The sequence below is a fragment of the Kwoniella shivajii genome, chromosome 5 (genome assembly GCF_035658355.1).
Source record: "Kwoniella shivajii chromosome 5, complete sequence".
NCBI classification, from domain to species: Eukaryota; Fungi; Basidiomycota; class Tremellomycetes; order Tremellales; family Cryptococcaceae; genus Kwoniella; species Kwoniella shivajii.
The window spans coordinates 1,540,663-1,559,787 of record NC_085912.1 but is presented as its reverse complement, the minus strand read 5'-3'; the positions used below and the strand labels follow the sequence as shown (position 1 = coordinate 1,559,787).

The 19,125-nt window shown below is 42.5% G+C and overlaps 7 protein-coding genes and 1 non-coding gene across 8 annotated transcripts; 5 read left to right on the top strand and 3 right to left on the bottom strand.

Moving 5' to 3' along the window:
- Positions 1 to 41: 41 nt before the first annotated feature.
- On the top strand, positions 42 to 2,013 carry IL334_004317 (NAD(P)H:quinone oxidoreductase, type IV; the record flags this gene model as incomplete). The annotated part of the gene is made up of 10 exons (XM_062936035.1): positions 42 to 89; positions 223 to 242; positions 376 to 495; positions 558 to 686; positions 756 to 885; positions 971 to 1,007; positions 1,079 to 1,084; positions 1,243 to 1,379; positions 1,447 to 1,490; positions 1,560 to 2,013. 10 exons carry the CDS (start codon positions 42 to 44, stop codon positions 2,011 to 2,013), a joined length of 1,125 nt encoding a protein of 374 aa, XP_062792086.1.
- Positions 2,014 to 2,799: 786 nt separating this feature from the next.
- IL334_004316 lies at positions 2,800 to 2,914 on the top strand. Its single transcript, XR_009999593.1, has one exon. It is a non-coding gene; the product is annotated as a 5S ribosomal RNA (ribosomal RNA).
- Positions 2,915 to 3,338: 424 nt separating this feature from the next.
- IL334_004315 (uncharacterized protein) lies at positions 3,339 to 4,676 on the top strand (the record flags this gene model as incomplete). The annotated part of the gene is made up of 6 exons (XM_062936034.1): positions 3,339 to 3,474; positions 3,550 to 3,654; positions 3,734 to 3,904; positions 3,992 to 4,213; positions 4,327 to 4,507; positions 4,568 to 4,676. 6 exons carry the CDS (start codon positions 3,339 to 3,341, stop codon positions 4,674 to 4,676), a joined length of 924 nt encoding a protein of 307 aa, XP_062792085.1.
- A 2,198-nt stretch (positions 4,677 to 6,874) lies between these two features.
- Positions 6,875 to 9,418, bottom strand: IL334_004314 (uncharacterized protein; the record flags this gene model as incomplete). The annotated part of the gene is made up of 13 exons (XM_062936033.1): positions 6,875 to 7,334; positions 7,397 to 7,413; positions 7,476 to 7,604; positions 7,686 to 7,746; positions 7,808 to 7,887; positions 7,944 to 8,015; positions 8,116 to 8,315; positions 8,440 to 8,554; positions 8,643 to 8,687; positions 8,766 to 8,865; positions 8,962 to 9,026; positions 9,160 to 9,233; positions 9,367 to 9,418. 13 exons carry the CDS (start codon positions 9,416 to 9,418, stop codon positions 6,875 to 6,877), a joined length of 1,470 nt encoding a protein of 489 aa, XP_062792084.1.
- A 542-nt stretch (positions 9,419 to 9,960) lies between these two features.
- On the bottom strand, positions 9,961 to 12,038 carry IL334_004313 (5-aminolevulinic acid synthase; the record flags this gene model as incomplete). Its single annotated transcript, XM_062936032.1, has 4 exons — positions 9,961 to 11,248; positions 11,310 to 11,456; positions 11,560 to 11,720; positions 11,811 to 12,038. 4 exons carry the CDS (start codon positions 12,036 to 12,038, stop codon positions 9,961 to 9,963), a joined length of 1,824 nt encoding a protein of 607 aa, XP_062792083.1.
- Positions 12,039 to 12,710: 672 nt separating this feature from the next.
- IL334_004312 (uncharacterized protein) lies at positions 12,711 to 15,576 on the top strand (the record flags this gene model as incomplete). Its single annotated transcript, XM_062936031.1, has 7 exons — positions 12,711 to 13,194; positions 13,282 to 13,645; positions 13,706 to 14,113; positions 14,204 to 14,508; positions 14,601 to 15,109; positions 15,192 to 15,406; positions 15,462 to 15,576. The coding sequence occupies 7 exons, from the start codon at positions 12,711 to 12,713 to the stop codon at positions 15,574 to 15,576; spliced, it is 2,400 nt and encodes a 799-aa protein (XP_062792082.1).
- A 385-nt stretch (positions 15,577 to 15,961) lies between these two features.
- On the top strand, positions 15,962 to 17,362 carry IL334_004311 (uncharacterized protein; the record flags this gene model as incomplete). The annotated part of the gene is made up of 4 exons (XM_062936030.1): positions 15,962 to 16,173; positions 16,281 to 16,617; positions 16,726 to 16,884; positions 16,943 to 17,362. The coding sequence occupies 4 exons, from the start codon at positions 15,962 to 15,964 to the stop codon at positions 17,360 to 17,362; spliced, it is 1,128 nt and encodes a 375-aa protein (XP_062792081.1).
- Positions 17,363 to 17,886: 524 nt separating this feature from the next.
- Positions 17,887 to 19,008, bottom strand: IL334_004310 (uncharacterized protein; the record flags this gene model as incomplete). Its single annotated transcript, XM_062936029.1, has 6 exons — positions 17,887 to 17,908; positions 17,986 to 18,101; positions 18,249 to 18,443; positions 18,569 to 18,721; positions 18,798 to 18,851; positions 18,949 to 19,008. 6 exons carry the CDS (start codon positions 19,006 to 19,008, stop codon positions 17,887 to 17,889), a joined length of 600 nt encoding a protein of 199 aa, XP_062792080.1.
- Between the last annotated feature and the right edge of the window lie 117 nt (positions 19,009 to 19,125).

The following is a 19,125-nucleotide window of genomic DNA, read 5'->3' as shown; positions in this document are numbered from 1 at the left end:
TTTTTCGGTTTTTGGCTAGAGGCACATTCACCGTGTAGAGGATGTTTGGATCATTTATTCCTTCCTCTAGGATGGCGAAGAGGGGTTATGTAAGCATTCTCTGGTTCGAACATTAATATCTACAATTCCATTTCTTACAAATTGAAAGTGATAAATAGCTGGTGCATCGACATTGAACGACATATACTTCGCTCTATCCATTTAACTTCCATCAGGACTTAGCTACTTATATTCGTCAACATGTAAGTTTCCCCTTCTTCTCTCTGCGCATCCACGCAGCCTAGAGAAGGTCAATTCCATATGACCAAAATCCATTCACCTCAAACTTGAGATACTATAGTTGCTGATCACTAAGTTTTTCAACTATGTACACAGGTCTTCTAAACCTATCATTGTCGTTGCTTTCTACTCTACCTACGGTCACATTGATGCCCTCGCTACTGAGGTCATTAAGGGTGTCGAGTCCGCAGGAGCTATCGCGAAGCCATATGTGATGTAAGCTCCCTACTATCGTCTCCGTCAGGAAACACAATACTGATTTATTGAGCGTGTCATAGTAAGGAGACCCTTCCCCAAGAGGTGTTAACCAAGATGTACGCCAATACATCACTTCAATCCAAATATCCTACTATCGCTCCGGAAGATTTGAAAGAAGCGGATGGTATAATCTTCGGTGCTCCTACTAGGTAAGTATCACACCTATATTTTCGCGTGAGAGAAAGAAAATGGCGAGATGCTGATATACCGACCAAAAGATATGGAAGACTTCCATCTCAAGTTGATGCGTTCTTCGATGCTACCGGCGGTCTTTGGGCTGCGGGTTCATTGACTGGAAAATTTACGACCCTTTTCACCTCGGCAGCAGGTCAACATAGCGGATTAGAGGTGAGCATATAGTCCCTTCTTTCCATACAAACCAGAGATGAACAACAATTTGCTGATTCTCTACTTTTACAATTCGTGTGATTAGTCAACCATTCTCACTACATTCCCTTTCTTCGCTCATCGTAAGTCTCCGATTCGTTGATTGCTTCGTCCTTCAGACTGGATACTGATATCATTGTCCTTCGTCTCATAGATGGTCGTGAGTATCTCTTCTGACAGCTGCTCACCATTCATTCTTAACACGCACTGACAACGATTTATACAAAGTCGCCTACGTGCCAATCGGTAAGTTCTTTGACTGAAATTGCCACGAACGAATGAATCGGAGGCTGACACGAATTCCTTTTGCTTTTTTAGGCTACTCAAATCCCGCTATCGGAGGTGTTGATGTCGTTCAAGGTGGTTCACCATATGGAGCATCAACCGTTGCTGCTGGGGACGGACATTTGATGCCCACTACTGTGGATCTCGAAGTCGCTCATCATCAAGGTAAAGTGAGTATCGCGGATCTCAAATCTATGATTTATAAGTCTTCCTGAGATCTGATTCCTTGTTGTTCAGTACTTTGCCAACTTTGTCGGAACCTACAAGAAGGGAAAGGCAGCGTAAGTCTTTCCTCGTTCACGTTCTCTGCAAAAACAAGGATCATACTGATGTGCGTTTGATGCCTATAGCGCCACTAGTGCTACTTCTACCACTGCCGCCGCTGTTGTCCCCGCTACTACAACTTCTTCCGGTGCCGCTAGGGACATTCCTGAGAAAGTAGCCGGTGAACCCACATTAGACGGCTATGCCCTCGGAGCACCAATCGCAGCTTCTTCCGAAAAGCCATCTTCAGTCACTACAGCTACTGCCACTTCTACTCCAGCTGAAACTGGTACTACTACAGCTGCTGCCACCCCAACTCCAGTCGAAACCACCTCTACTCCTAAGGAGACTACCACTACCCCTAAGGAACCTATTGCTGCCGAAACTCCAGTCCCAGCCGCCACCAAAGAGACTGTTCCTGTCGCTACCAAGGAAACTGCTCCAGCCGCATCTACACCCGCACCTGTAAAGAAGGCTGAACAGAAACCCAAGAAGAAAGGTTTCTTCTCTTGTTGTGATGATTCCAGCATTGACAAGTAGAGTATAGATCGAGGATAGGTTAGATCCAAATAGACATATATATAAATATAATAGGGGGTTATGCATCTCGATTCAATGGTTCATCATAGACGAGCTAGGCGTAGGAATACGTCTTAGATGGTACGGCGATATCATCAGTCGACCGTCTGATTGGTTTTCGGTTTTCGAAGCATCAGTACTCGGCGTAGCCGAATTCCCAGCGAGCTGGGAAGCAGCCAGCTCATCTTCACTAGCGTGGGCGACTTGCATTCTCTGGCGCCACCTTTCATTCGTGGACGAAGTGGACGTACTATTGATAGACATAAGTGGTTATGTTGTTTGATTCTTGAATTGGAAGTCGATGGAGAAAAGTATGGAGAATGAGCTTTGGGACTGCTTTATACATCCACTTAGTGGAGAATCTATGGAGAAATCGACTCGATATTCATATCACAACTCTGGATGTGAGAAAAGCTGTGCCGTGATGAGACGAGATCATTTGGAGAATCGCCTTCGAAATACACACAGATTGAAAGGTGGAAGGTGTAGTGTCGTTGAAGACAGGTAGTCAACCTTTGTTCTTGTTACACAGGAAGAGCATCGTCAATGACGTTTTCTACCGGCGGGTTGTGAGTCTTGCATGAGAAGTAAGTGCTGAGGGGTAGGATTGAGATGGTTGACCCTCAGAATATTTCCTGACATGTACATCCAACATTCAAAGGAAAGATACACTGGAAAATGTGAGAGTCATCTTCCTGTGTACTTTCGTCTTTGATTGAAGATTCATGAGGAACAAAGACTTCTATCTACGGCCATAGAACCTCGAAAACGCCCCATCCCGTCAGATCTGGGTAGCTAAGCTGGGTATCGCTCGGTTAGTACCATCGTGGGGGACCAGATGGGAATCCCGAGTGCTGTAGTTTTAGTTGTTCCTCTGAATTGGGAGACCGGCGTAGTCATGCGGTGGTACACCAGGACGTGTCACCGTGAACATGCATGAGAGGGAGTCCCAAATGTCGTCCGGCAATGAATACATACGGTCGGAGGAATGTCAAATGAAACGTGTGCCTGAAAATACAGATAAAGTAAAAACAACTTACCAGGCACCATCAAGTCGGTCACCCGGTCATGCAGAGTATCATCACACAACAATGACATAATCTCAATCACCCCATCACACATGACATGCATGACATGTCAAAGTCACATTCCTTTTGGTTCAGACGATGATATCCACTCGTCTCTCATCGATATAAGGAAGGCATCCCGTGTCCTCCATTTCATCATCTTTCTTTCTTTCTTCTCTCTTTACTTCGTGAAAGATATCTTACAATAATCAAATCAAAATGTCAAACAAAGATAAAACTATCGTCGTATTTACAGCTACTGGAGCTCAAGGCGGTTCAGTTGTTGAAGAGTTACTCAAAGGTGGATATAAAGTAATTGGGCTGACTAGAAACGTGGAAGGTCAAGGTGCCAAAGGTGAGTTGTACTAACTTGTCTCGTACAAGCGGTGACATAGAGAGGACCCTCAGGGCTGATGCCTTGACCCTACAGGCCTGAAGAGCAAAGGTGTCGAAGTCGCTACGGCTGATCTAAAAGACGTCGACACATACAAAGACAGCCTTAAAGGTGCCCATGGTGCTTTCGTCAATGCTGACTGTGAGTGTTCCATGCTTCTATAAGGTCAACATAGTTGCTTGCCTTGTCAATATCCCTGCTGAATCTATGGTGTATCCAGTCTGGACAATCTTCAAAGCTCTCAATTACGATGTGGCTGCTACCGCGAAAGAGGAATTCAGACAAGCTACAGAAGCTATGAAAGCTTGTAAAGATGCTGGTATCAAGCATGTCGTATACTCAACCCTGGATGATAAGACAGAAGCAGCTCACTGGCAATCCAAGTCTGATGGTGAGCTGACTTTCCCTCACTTTGTTCTGACTTCGTATTGAGCAGCACCTTCCATATGAGGACTTTGATGAGTTGACACCGATATAGCATCCGATTGGGCGTATAAAAACAATATCCCAATTACCAACCTTTACATGACTGCGTACTGGGAGAACATCTCAAATTTCAAAATGATCCAAGGACCTAAAGATGATGGAACCTACACTTTCGGTTTACCTATGCCTGACAATACCAAACATGCAGGAGTCCCCGTTTCTCAAACTGGTTTATGGGTAAAAACAGCTTTCGACAATCCCGATAAATGGATCAGTGAGTGCTTTGGTGCTTTAGTGCTTTAGTGCTTTCCATTACATTGATACAACATTCTATGTCACGGTTGTAACCCTTGTGTGACTTTGCTGAACCTTTCGAACCGAATGTAGGTAAAGACATGTATGCGGTTACCGGTGATCCCACAATCGCAGAAATGGCAGCTACGCTTTCTGAAATCAGCGGAAAGAAAGTCGAACCTCTCCACATGACTAAAAAAGCATTCAACTCCGAGGAGACCAAGAAACAACTAGGCGAGGAGATGTGGGACAATTGGAATCTATTCGTTGAGAAGTGAAGTTTTCCCTTCGAGTCGTGAATAATTTGTTGCTGACTCGTTTGGAACGTCCCTAGTCGAATCACTCGAGACCCAAAAGCTTCGATGGAGAACGCTCCTGGCGCCATGGACTTCAAGGCTTGGGCTAAACAGGATAAGGGCGTAAAAGAGGCTTTGGGCTTCTAATGATCCCGTTATTCGGAAGAGAAAGTATCCAACCCCCGCGCCCTCCCCTACCGAGGGGTTTCAGACTGAGATTAGTAAAATTGTAAGGTAAGAAAGGGGGAAAGAAGTGTATTGTTATGCAGAACTTGCGTTCAGCAAGGCCTTTTTATGCCGTGTGAGCTGGTCAAACGCCCTGCTTGTCAAATTGATTTTCTAAGCGTCTCACGGGCTCTGATGATTACGAAAGGGTATGGCCTTCCAGCTTTACTGATGTTAGGTGGATTCCAAGGACGCCATATCAGAAACATGGCTACAATTTCTGTTACGACGTTTCCAAACATACATGACCATATGGGAATTGCATTACCGTAAATTAGAATAAACGTCGTTCGAGTGCTAAAGAAAACAGTAAAGACATGAGACAAATCGTATGAAAGGGTATATGATATAAGAGGGGAGATGATGAAATCGTTATGGGACGTGGCGATCCAGTAGGCCTGTTATCCACAAAAAGATTACTCTCAATCATCCACCTTGGAACAAAGATTTTTGGTCTACTCTTTGATACTCACATGAACATTTGAATTCTGGGTGTTCCAGTTGTGATCAAGATTTCCCTTTCTGACTCACTGGCTGATATAGAGTCGTTGTTGTTGCTGTACAATCAGCAATCAGTGTTGTATCTCAAGAGATTATTCTATCTAGATTACATGCTGATGAATTGGAATCACATGAAACTTACGAAGTCTGATAGATTATGTGATCAAGATCTAGCCCTATGTGCCATAATAAAGTGATTAGCCTTTTGCATCGACTCGTATCACGATCGTATTGCCTAACATCTGCATTGCATGCGTACTTGTACTTATCGTTCCATGTCCTATCGGTATCCTGAACCGTTCTGGCCTCGCCATTGACCTGTTACAGAAAAGAAAAGACCGAAATCTCTCTCGCCTTTGATTTGGAACGTGTAAATCCACTCACAGCCATATCCATCTCTCGTATCACTACCTTGATATCCTCTTTCGTTAGTCAATACGATTTCGTGATCCTCTTCTATCAGTTGGGCATTGGAGTACAACACTTGATTAAAAGTATCATTGGCAGATAAGCCATTAATATATTGTTTGTCCCCTCCATCAAGTGAGATCGAGTAATAACCGTGACTAAATTCCAGAATGAGAAAGAGTCAAGAAATTAGTTTAGTATTTAGTCTAAGTAACGATAAAATCTCTTCTCCGAAAATAATCAATGGTACAAGGAGATATGAGCTTACTTTGCTCTGAAAGCACCAAAAAACCAAATCCCATTACCGGTAAACTGAAAACTGGCACTATCTCCAGTAGTGTTTGAAGCGTGAAAGGTAGAATTGGAATATCTCGTTATAAATGGATCTCCTGATGATGATGATCAAAAAATTAAATTCGAAATCCAATTGATGAAGATAATACAGTACACGGCAGTATCGGTACAGTATTGGGAAGGAAAATAAATAAATATGAGTATGAAGTACACACCTTCATGATTTGATCCATCCCAATTACCTTGATATACTATAAGCTGAGATGGATCATCCATTGATATGTTGAAATTACTCATAATCAAATATACGTGCAAAATCTCCAAAAACCCCCTGAGACGCTTGACTAATAGATGTATCGAACGGTAAATTTAATCAGAGTACAAAGTCTGCCAGAGAAGGTATCGTTTGTACTTGGCCTTCAACTCGGAATTGAAGTCTTCATCTTATATACTAGAGTGCCATTGCTAGTACAGGTCTTCAGCAGACAGACGATCATATCTCATGAAAGATGAATACAATGTCAAAAGGGACATTGCAATCACCCCTTTAATGGGGATATTCAAAGGCTTTCATCGCATATGTATTGTAGATCGATCCTCCAAGCATAGCGAGATCTATCAATATTCCTTTCGGAATGGTCAACTGCAATGAGGACTTCAATCTTAACCTATATTGAGTAGACCTTGACCTCCTTTACCAATAATGAAGAATGGTCTGATCGTACTGTAATTGAAATGTGATCAAGTCAATCTCAAAGGGATCAATCATGCTCCTTTCTTTGGTTTCTTCAAATTCCTCTCGGATAGAAGTTACCTTCCGCTTGAACGACGTGCAAGTCTGATATGAGGAACATACATACACATATGTGTTACATTGAATCACCTCACTATTTTCGATAACTTACAAATGAACAGTTCTATAATCTAACACCACCACTTTTAGTTTCTCCTGGATTCATCCAATCAATCTCATCATGATGACCTCTTTCACCTCTTATTTTCCTTCCACTAGCATCATCGCTTGACCTTGATCCTGATCCGGATGCTTCATTCGCTACATCATGTTCGGTCAATTCATATGCTTCAGGTCCATCTTCGTCATCTTCTTCTTCTTCAAAATGCTGGTTTTTGTGATTGGCTACAGCGTTGCCGTTTTGATTCAATTTCGCATATCCGATTTCTTCAGCGTTCATATCATCTCCTTCATGATCCGATGATGCGTTCTTCCCCGAATTCGAATAAAGATGTACGAGGAAAGTAATGATTAAATATAGTAAAAACGATAATGAAAAATCGAATAAAGCATATGTGACGTGATCGATGCCTAACCCATCTGCATTATGCATTTCTTCATCTGTGGCTGACATGAATAATGTGCTATATGAAACCTCAAATCAGCTGATGAATATCGTGGGACTTTAAGCTGAGAATATACTTACCCTCCTAGAGTCAATAGCTGTTGTGCATTTGAATAGTCAGCTGAGATTGACATATCAGTATACCGCAGTTAGAGCTCACATATGGTGGTAAATGCTGGAAGATCCTGACTGTTCCTGGGGGTGTGGGTTTATCGTTGAGTACAAAGCAAACCTCGATCAATCTCAAAGTACCAGCCGCAATAAGAGCGTATCCAAATAAAGCATGAATCTGAAGAAGATGTCAGCCACTTCGAACTCTCGCTGAATATACACCGACAATTTTGTGACAGGAGCCAGTTCTTGCACTTACCTTTGAAGATATCATCAAAGCTTGTTCATGTGCACTCATGCCCCATCCTGTCATGATGATACTACCAGTTCACCATGTCAGCTTCCAGGATCTCCTGCCGAAAAGAGCTTAGGGGAGCTCACATTACCGCGGGAACAAAAGACCTTTTCCCATTTCTACTCAAAAAGATACCTAGTAGACCACCAGCCCACCAAAGTACTCCCTGTTTCCCCAACGCATTAGCTCTCATTACGTATGTCGGAATTCGCAATGACACACCATCATTGTATGCTGCATATCTTTATGCGACCATGGACCTCCATGATGTTCGGTGAAAGTGTTGATTATTCCCTATAAATCATCATCATCATCAGCTTCGTTCTGATTCTACCAGATCGAGAAGAAGTAGCGGATAAGCTGGACAGAGATGAAAGGGATGAGAATCACTCACCCAGACCATTATAACAGAACTATCCAACATTTCCTGACTTCTTCCTGTTTTCGCTAACCATTTCCCTCCAACTTGTAACATGATGACCATGATCGCTGCGTATCCGATGAATGCTGATCCCATTATATAATGAGCGGCACATTGACCTAAATTTCCACCTCGACAAAATCCAAGCGCGGTAGCTACTCCGAAGAGCATTTCTACGTAGCAGTCAACGCGGTCAGTACTGCGTACACAAAAAATTTGAAGGGAAGCCACAAAATAAGGGATGACAAAGAACTAGACGGTAGTGAAGAAGAAGTGAGTACAACTTGCACGACTCACGGGTCCAACCTAATATAGGGAATATCTTCCCTATCAAAGAATGAATAGGAACAATCCATGGTCTAACGTTTTTCTCCAATATATGCAATCTCAGAAAAATTCCAATGCCTGCTTGCTGGGGTATGACCACCATCATCAACGTCGTACTCGCGAAAAGGTCCCTAGATGGATACATGGATAGGTAGATGAGAATGATTACTTACGGACAATAGAACCCATTTTATGATCTTCGCCATTAATCCATGTACCTTCAAGCAAGCGTCAGCGCAGCTTCCGTGTAGAGCGAGAGTGATCATGCGATGGTATAAGTAGAAGAATGAACGTACAGTTTCAGGATATTGTCTTCCTCCATGATGGTGACCAAAATACATTCCCACAAAGACAAGTACGGTATTTATCGTTTGTAGCGGAACATGGTATTTCGATCTGTTCATCATTCATATCTTATTCAGCTGAGCTCATCTCTACATAGCTTTTGCCCATTGTGCTAATACTGGGAGTAAAAGAAGTCGGTGAACTCACTTAGACAAACCTAAGACCATTCCTATAGGAAATGAGATTCCCCATAAGAAAGTTTGCAGTGCTCCCTGTGATTTTCGGTTCAATCAGCACGAACAAATCGTATCAGAGAGACCCATAATATGTAGCAATGGTCCACATGATTATGCGAATCGCCCGTCATCATTTCGAGTTGAAATGGTAGGAACAGATCTTACTCACGTGGAGATATATCTTTCCATCTATAGGTACAGTGAAATCTATCTCAGTGACATTATGATGTGAATGCGCTTGAGCTGTTCATATAGACAAATCAGTCAAACAAGCGAATCAGTCAAAGAAGGACCTATCGAGTCCATTACGCCGCCTCAACCTCTATACGTTTACTCCGACCTTAGTCATGAGTCAGGAATATGAAGATCCACATACCAAAATTCGCGCAAAGGATAAAAGCCAATGCGTAAATCGCAGTTCTTGACATTTCGTATGATTCTCGTTGGTCAATCGGTTTTTCCTGTCGAATAGCTACAAGTCTCTAGCTTCAGGTTATTCAGTGTAGTGAGAGACAAATCGTTTCGGAATGGCCGATATCGATGGAACCACCCAGATTGATGTGATGTGAATCTGCGTGTCGACTAAAGGAATAAATAAAAGTAAGAACAACTTTTTTGCTTTTGCTTACGTCGTCAAGATCCTGGACGTATTACATCGGTCATGACCGAGGAATATCAATCGCACATTCATGCTCATTATCAAGTTTACTTACATTTGCCACTGCTTGCATAAGAAAAAAGAGACAGTATCTGACAAGATACTCGCATGGGCGCCATGCGGTGCAGAAACGATGACCAGGCAGAATATGCATATTGTTGAACATGTAAAAACCAAGATGTTCAAATCAAGATATTGATCAATGACCAAAGTTCGCGATATTCTACCTGACTCCAAAAAATAAAAAGAAAGAAAAAAGAGGATAAAGCACTAATTGGTAAGAACGAGATGAATTGTAAGATCCAAACAAGTTTACTTGTAGGAGATGGAAGCTAAAGCAGGACCAGCATCTGCACCCAAGAGATGAGTTAATCTCTTTTGGGCTACTTCAACAGCTTCGTCTCTGACCACACCTTTGGCACCTCCAGTCAACCTAGTAGGAGCTGAACCGTCATCTAAACCTAATTGTTTGTCTGACCAAACAGGTTCAACTGGAACAGCATCTTTGATTCCTACTCCGGCTCTACCACCAACAGCTTGCCAATCACTAATTCTCTTGAGAGATAGTTTCTTGAATACGCTATCGATTGATTCGACTAGATGAGCGATTTGTTCGGTTGAATGACCTGGAGTAGGTGTGATTCTTAACCTCTCTTCTCCGACTGCTACAGTTGGGTAGTTGATTGATTGTACGTAGATTTGATGTTTGGACAATAACATGTCCGACGCCTCTTTAGCCAAAGCCGCATCTCCAACTAGAACTGGAATGATGTGTGATGGGTTTGGTACAACTGGGATATCAAGGTTGTGCAATTGTCTCTTGACTTCTCTGGTGTTGAGTTGTTGTAATCTTCTATCACCTTTGTATTCCCTTTGATAAGCGATAGAAGCTTGAGCACCTGCTACTACAGCGGGTGGAAGAGAAGTTGTAAAGATGAATCCAGGAGCGTAAGATCTAACAACATCGACTAAATCAGATGATCCAGCGATATATCCACCAACTACTCCATAAGCTTTACCAAGAGTTCCAGTAATGATGTCGATTCGGTCCATTACACTTCCTTTTACCGGTTCGGATGAAAGTCGAGTGGAAAGATGAGGTTCATAATCCAAATGCTCGGCAACACCAGCACCGTTGGGACCATACATTCCTACAGCGTGAACTTCATCGAGGAAAGTGATTGCACCGTATTTATCGGCAAGATCACAAATCGCTTCAATGGGAGCAACTGATCCACACATGGAATAAACACTTTCAAAAGCGATCAATTTGGGTGTTTCTTTGGGTACAGCTTGAAGTTTAGCTTCTAGATCGGCCAGATCGTTATGCTTGAAAATGACTTTCTTAGCTCCAGAATGTCGGATACCTTGAATCATCGAGGCGTGATTTGAGGAATCGGAGAAAATCACACAACCAGGTAATTTCGCTCCGATCGTGGCGAGACAAGCATCGTTGGCGACGTAACAAGAGGAAAAGACCAAAGCGGCTTGTTTCCGATGAAGAGAAGCTAACTCGTCTTCAAGTGATAAGTGAAGGGCACCGTTACCAGCGATATTACGAGTACCACCTGCACCAGCACCATACCGATCAAGTGTACGTCTGTAATAGAGATGTCAGCGATTGGAACATCGATCAGAGGCGAACATCGAGATTCACTCACTTCATTGTTCCAAGTACAACTGGATTCTTACTCATACCGAGGTAATCGTTTGCGCACCAAACATTGACTTCATCTTTGACACTGGATGTATGAGCCATAGTAAATTTAGCGGCAAGTCGATTGATGTTATTGAAGTATCGGTAGGATCTGTGATCGGCAAATCGAATCAGCTATATTGAACGGACACATCGATCGATATCGAACAACGAGAATGGGAGTCAAGGAGATCTTGTGTTAAAGAGAGACTCACTTGTCTTTGTGTTTCTTTTGCAGTTCAGCATCATAGAACTTCTGATAATCAAATCTACCAGACGATCTAGCTGTCTCTTTTACATCTGAAGCAGCTTGTTGAGCGGCTTTAGCATGTGGGCATTTAGCAGCTTCAGCATTGTTGAACTGAACGTTCTTTTGCTATGAGTAGAGTATCAACAGGTGCTCAGCGCTTGGATCGTACGATCGCAGGAATTGTTGTTATTCCTTTGTTCTCTGTTGATGACTTACCTTATGCATCTCCTCGACTTCTCTGTTGCCAGCTACGGAAGCATAAGTTCTAGCTTGTGAGATGGATGCTAATTTGGGACCCATCATAGGACAGGTCATCGCTTTCGCGGTGAGGGAGGATACGTTTGAAGATACGTTGGTGGACGCCATCGATCGGAGCGATCCAGCTGTGGAGTGACCCAAGAAAGGGCAGACTCCAGAGTATCGGAGTAAGGAAGTCACTTGCATCTTGGTGAGTGTGCTTATTGGTCGATAGAATTAACAGATGAAAGGATTAATAGATGGAGGTGAGGTAAGGTGCGATGTAAAAAAGAAGGAGCAAAAACAAAAAGGATACGTTTTGACGATGTATTTTCATGTCCCAACAGACGCAATAAGCGACTCAAATTCGTATGGTGAAATTCGGAAATAATGCTCCCATAAATATAACAATTAATAATACACACCCAATCAAAGCCCGTTCATTTTCATCTTGTCAGTGGCACATGACTCGGTCTCACTCTCTTTTGCAGGCTAACCAAGAATGGCATCACTACATCTACACGTATCCCATGGACACACACACACTCTCCCTCCTGCTCTATGATGCATACACTCAAACGATGTGATGAGAAGGAAGGGTTGTGGAAACATGCATGGATGTTTTTGAAAGCTGTCCACCGTGGAGCCATTATTAACCCCCTAACAAGCGCGCTTTTCACTCCCTTTTAAGGGTCTAGTGGCATGTATAGCACGTTTTGTGGCACCATACGCTCGGTCACGTGATATTGGAGATTTCAACAGTTCCCGAGAGATCACTCGTAATTTGTGGTCCAAAAGTTCAAATTCATCATTGATTGTTATTGATTTTTTGTTTAGGAAACCATTACAAGCTCAGCAAGAAGACATTCAATCGCAACGATGCGGGTCAATCCAGCTTATATATCAATCGGGACGAATCGATCTTCATCTTGTTCAGCTTGCACATCGAATGGTTTACTCGCTTTTGGAGCAGGCAAATTAGTCGCTTTATGGGACACTGAATCATCTCAAGGAGTATGCGAAACTCTCCCGGGGCATAAAGGTCAGATCACCACTTTGAAACTATTGGGAAACGATCAATTTATATCAGGAGATACTGTTGGGGAGATCAGGGTATGGGGTCAAAAGGACGATAAATGGATATGTGAACAAAAGTGGAGTGCCCATGAAGGGTCTTCGATATCTGCTATAGGTACAGGAAAAGACCTAGTCCTTACAGGGGGTTCAGATGGTTCGATAAAAGTCTGGAAATGGAATAAAGGTAAAGGGGAAGTGGGGATGAGTTTAGAGGAGATTCAGAAAATTCAGATTAAAGGGAAATTACCTTTGGATATAGAATTGACTTATTTACCTGGATCGAATTGTGAGTTTTTGATCGTTCATACAAAACGTCTTTCGTACCTGGTCCGTATAGCAGTTTGAGCTGACATGAATCTCCACGTTATTTTAGCCCCAATACTAGCTGTAGGAGCAACTGATCGACTTATCCGAATATACACCTTATCACCTGCTGGAAACTTCGTCCATTCTTTATCTCTGGAAGGACATGAAGATTGGGTTAGGTGTCTTTCCTTCACTTCTTATCCTTCCTCTTCTGATGCGACGAAAGAAGATCTATTATTAGCTTCTGGATCTCACGATAATTTCGTACGTTTGTGGAGAGTATCCCAAATAGAGGCACAAGAGCCACGGGAAGAAAAGTCATCAGAGGAAGGGTTGGATCTACTCGATGAATTTGAAAGAAGGTTGAATGGTGAAGGCAGTGGTCAGATTTCAACCAAGGCTCATGTGATGGCAGTACAAGATGGCGATCAGTGAGTACCACGCATCTGGTAAGCACATGAACATGAGTCGGCTGATATCGTTGTATATAGATCATTACGGTACAACATAACCCTCGAAGCTCTACTCATAGGTCACGAATCCAGTTTGACCAATATTCATTGGTCACCTCCCTCAACGACTTCGTCACCTTTACTACTGTCCACTGCTGCCGACAACTCGTTGATCATGTGGGTTCCATCATCACTCTCCACCTCTACAGATGGGATATGGGTACCTGAGCATCGGTTTGGAGCAATTGGTGGAAGAGGATTGGCGTTTTACGGTGCGATCTGGGGTAAAGACGGTGAAAGTGTTATGGCCGGAGGATGGAATGGTGGATGGGAAAGATGGGTCAAAAGTGATGAAGGATGGGAAGTCAGAAGTGGTGTGAACGGTCATTATGGTGATGTACAAAGTATAGCCTGGGATCCAAGAGGAGAATATTTGATTTCCGTTGGGTGAGTGACTTTTATCTTATGTGTCGGAATATACAAGTGGGACCTCTCAAAATAAGCGATATAGGACTCATCGTATCGTGCTTCGAATAGGTCCGATCAGACATCTCGTATACACGCCGAATCATCTATCCCATCTTCATCCACTTCTCGTTGGGCAGAAATTGCCAGACCTCAGATACACGGATATGATATGACTGATATAGCCTTCATCTCTCCTTTGAGATTCGTCAGTGGTGCAGATGAGAAAGTAGCTAGAGTTTTCGACGCTCCTGAAGGATTCGTAGAATCACTGAGGACATTGGGAGTCAGCGAAGGTAGTAGAAACGAAGAAGGGTCAAGACCAAAAGGAGCTACTGTACCTCCATTAGGATTGTCAAACAGGGCTCTACAGAAAGGTAAGTCCTTGCACCGTACACCGTGATATCAGATATAAATCACACGTGACAAAAGGACCTGGTGCTGATATTGAATTTGGTCTATATCGTAGCTCCTGCAGCAGAAGAGGCAATTGAGAAACACGGTCAAAATGAAGCTATAATTTCCATCTCACATACACTTACATCGCTCCCCACAGAAGAAGAATTAGCAACATCAACTCTATGGCCTGAAATTGAGAAGATATATGGACATGGATATGAACTTGTTTGTGTAGCATCTTCACAGTCTGGTGACCTGATAGCTACAGCATCAAAAGCGACGAATGCCGAATATGCTGGTATAAGAGTTATATCCACTAAGAATTGGGAAATATTCGGTGATGTCTTAAATGGTCATTCTTTAACTGTCACCAGGATAGTGTTTAGTCAGGATGATCAATTCATCTTAACATGCTCAAGAGATAGAGGATGGAGAATATTCGAAACATCAGATAAAGGTTATACATTATTAGCGAAAGACGAGAAAGCTCATTCTAGAATGGTGTTAGATGCCACTTGGGCTAAAACGGAAGAAAATGGAAAATCATGTTTGTTTGCTACTGCCTCAAGGGACAAAACCGTAAGTTGAATATCATCGTATCCGACTGTATCGCGTACATTTGCATCAGGGACTGTTTTTGAGCTTATTTTACCGGCCACAGGTAAAAATCTGGATACCTTCCGAAGAAGATCGATCTCAATGGATAGCAGCAGATACTATCAAGTTTACCGAAGCTACTACTGCTGTAGATATCATTTCGTATCAAGATAGTTATCTATTAGCAGTCGGTACTGAGACCGGCTCGATCTCAATCCATTCTCTCAAGCAAGTTGAGGATAAGGTAGAGTCAAAGGAGCTGATCAGCTTAGAATCAAGGTATGTTCCTTCTTCAATTCCAGGATGCGGGTACTGAGCTGATAGCGGTGCCTAGTATATCACACGTTGCACCGGTCAACCGACTCGCCTGGAGATGGAAAGGTGATCGTGTGCAGTTGGCCAGCTGTAGTGATGATCGAAGCGTCAGAGTGTTTGATGTTGAGGTGTAGAGTGAACAGAAGCGACGGGAACAGCTATAGGCGAACAGGTGCAGACGAAGTGCAGCAACGCAGGGGTGGAGCAGGGGGTCATGTGGGCCGTTTGTATATATATATACCTTGCATCATATATCGTCTGGCTGTTCTACGCGTATGAATTATGATACTTCATCCTCAAGGCGCCACCTACGAGTAGTCACTCCCATCGATAATTCCCCAAAGAAGTAAATTGTGTTGATTTCGGTCTAAACTTCCCGATTCCGGATTAAATACAAAAACCTCCCTTAATCATTCATCTTCATCCTCTCTTGGGTCTTTTTCTTCACGCTTCCATCTCCATCTCTTTCATCTTTCCTCAATTGCTCACTCGACAGGAAGTGGTGGTCGATCCGATAAGATGTCCGGTTTACTCAAATTGATCTCTGTGATCGCACCTCCTCCAGCCGCTCCCATGTCAAGGGAGTATGATGGACTCGAATATCGTTGGAAGATCTTTGCTTTTAGACCTGCTGTATTCCAATTCGAAGCTGCTGTCTTGGGTATCGTTGGAATTTACTTGTTGACTTATTTCATGGGCAAATACATCAATAACGGACGAGCCAAATCTTTGTAAGTTACAATCGGCGGCTGCATCTTCATACTGTCTATAACGATTATAGCTAATTCAATCTTTCCTTCTATTGATTATACGACCTATATATATATATATGTTATAGAATCGCACCGTATCAATCATTTTTATCAAATCAATTTACAACTATCAGACCATTACTCTCATCTTCACCTTCCCTTCATTTATTGTATGCCACAGGACGAAGAAATTTACTTTCATTGCATACTACATTATCATTATTACCAATCCATGATGTCGCTGGATTAGCCATTCATTTCGTCAAATCCATTATAGAACCTACTTATAACGGAGGCGAAAATCTTATATTCGATTATACACTTGGAAGAGGTGAATTAGGTCTGCAAGGTGAAGGTTTAGGCGTTTGGGCTGTCGTAGATAAATCTGCTTTAAGAGAAACTAGAGAAAAGAGATGGGATTTAGTGAGTACTCTCTCTCTCTCTCTCTCTCTGACAAAATAGAATTCGACCAATGGAACCAATGAAGCTGATAAATGAATGCGTTTGGCTCCTTTTATCGAATCTCAATAGACCTTCCCCAGACTTACCGACTCATCGAGCCTTCCTATTACCCATGCCCTCTTTACTGAACACGTCGAAATCACCGATCTATTATTGAAAACTCCTAACATCGGTATCTCAGAAGTGATAAATGATCAAGAAGCTGCCAGTTTACTCAAATACCTCTTGGTGAGTTTCCCGGGCATTCCATATCAGACGAGCTGTACTGATGCACGAATCAATATAGATCTCCGACGTTACAGATGTTAGACCTTCCAAAGGACCCATGTCACCCAAGTACAAGTCGAGACATGTAATCTTATCCTTATATAAACCCTCAACTCCTTCTCAAGTAGAAGCTGTCAAAGCATGGGTTCAAGTCTCTTTGAACATTGTCGATTTATTGTCTAAACAGAATTTACTCAAACCTGAAATATCAAGGAAATTGATCAAGACAAGATCAACTGTCGATGAGGAATTATCTAAAGATTTCAAGAAAGAACAAGATGAAGATAAAGAACCTGAAGAAACCGCTGAAGAGAAAAGAGCAGCTCGAAAAAAGGCTGAAAGAGAGAAAATGTCAGAGAAAGAAAGGAAAAAATTGGAAGATCTGGACAAAAAGAGAGAAATGAGGAAATTACAAAAGAAACAAGCTTCAGGTAGATAATGTACCTAGACACAAAAGGGAAGGAAGCTTGAAGTGGTAGGAACGCCAAAAAAGGAGGTCAGATGGAGAAAGGGGCTTCTTGGAAGAGTCAAGAGGTGGAAGCTAAAGCAGAAAACGAAAGTAGGGCCGTCCTACAAGAGAGCGGGGTGAATCTCTGTCGTCATAGTCGCTGATGAACAGAGACAGAGATCATGTGGAAGTGATAAGACGAATATGTAGTTGAAAGAGATCTTGGGAAAACCTCCCCCTTTTAAACAGGGATTGAATAATAACTAAAATTATAAAAAATGCATTTCCTATTCTTGCTTTCTTGCTGCCGGAACTTGAACGGTCACCGCGTCGTGTTATTAGGTTTATGCATTGCTATTTATGCGGGCAGAAAGTACAGGTATTATATGAGTACATTTTGTTATTTGATCTTTAGTACAGGACCCGATAGTAGAGTGAAGTTTCTCCCATATTATCTGATCCTGGTCCCATCAATCAATCTATCTTCTTCTTCGTCCCGCTCGCTCAAGAGAATTCTACCATCCTCTACCTCGACCTCTGTTGAGACGGATGAAAGTAAGCTTCGTCCACGATATGTTGGACAGGTATTTAACCGGGATCAAAGAGAAACTCACCTTCCTCTTGCTCTAAATCCACCTCTGAAACCACCTCCTCTAAATCCACCACGACCTCTTCCACGTCCACGATTAGTCATATTCATTCCTGGTAAATTCGTCCTCTTCTCTCGTACCTGCAGCACGCATTGGATTATTAGTAACGTCAACGGGGATTGATACGATCTCAATGCAATGAATTCGGTTGTAAGGTAACGTTTGTTTCTAAGGTCCTTTGGGTTGTCATGATAGTTGAGATATCAAGGACGGAAAATTTCACTTACAGTAATTAACCTCGATCTGAACATACTTTCATTCAAGACTAAAGCGTTTTGAACGATTGAGGGTTCAGCAAATTCTACATAAGCGTAACCTTTTGGATGTCCAGTGAATTTATCACATAATATCGTCACTCTATTTATCGTTCCACATGCTTGAAAGTGTGCTTGAATCTCTTCTGGTGTAGCTCCGTAATCTACCTAAATTGTGTAACATCGTCAGTGATTGATTGATTGAGTGATTGATTGAGTGATTGATTGATTGAATTATTCGTCAAATGACATTCAAGCAAGAACACTACTTTCATTGCACTGTGGAAACTCACATTACCGATATAGACACTCCTCGAATCTACTGCGGCGGGTGCATCCTCATCATCCATACTGGCATCATTACCACCTTCATGAGTTTCTGAAGCTTCGCCATTCCCGTTCGACGTTGCCGGATTCGGCGTTGCTGATCCTCTATTCGATGCAAGCTATTAATGACCATAAACTCATTAGCTAACCATTCATAAAGAGGTTGACCTCGGATCAGGATATATGAACACTCACAGCATTCTTCTCAGCTTCCATTTCTGCTAATCTGGCTTGCATTAATCGAAGTTCCTATAAGCCAAAGTATGATGATCAGTCTAAAGTGGAGGGGGATCGATGTGGAAGGGGAAGGGGGTTTCGGGTTTTTGGGTAAGAATGGGTATTTCACCTCGTCGACGTTATCTCCATCATCAGCTATTCGAGGTGAACTTTCCCTCTGTTCTGCCATGGTTTATATATATCTATTGCGGGATCTCTGTCGAGGATCACGAGGGTTACAGGTCACACTGGATGATTATGTAGAGTATGGATTGAAATGATCAACCTAAATTATCATATAACGACG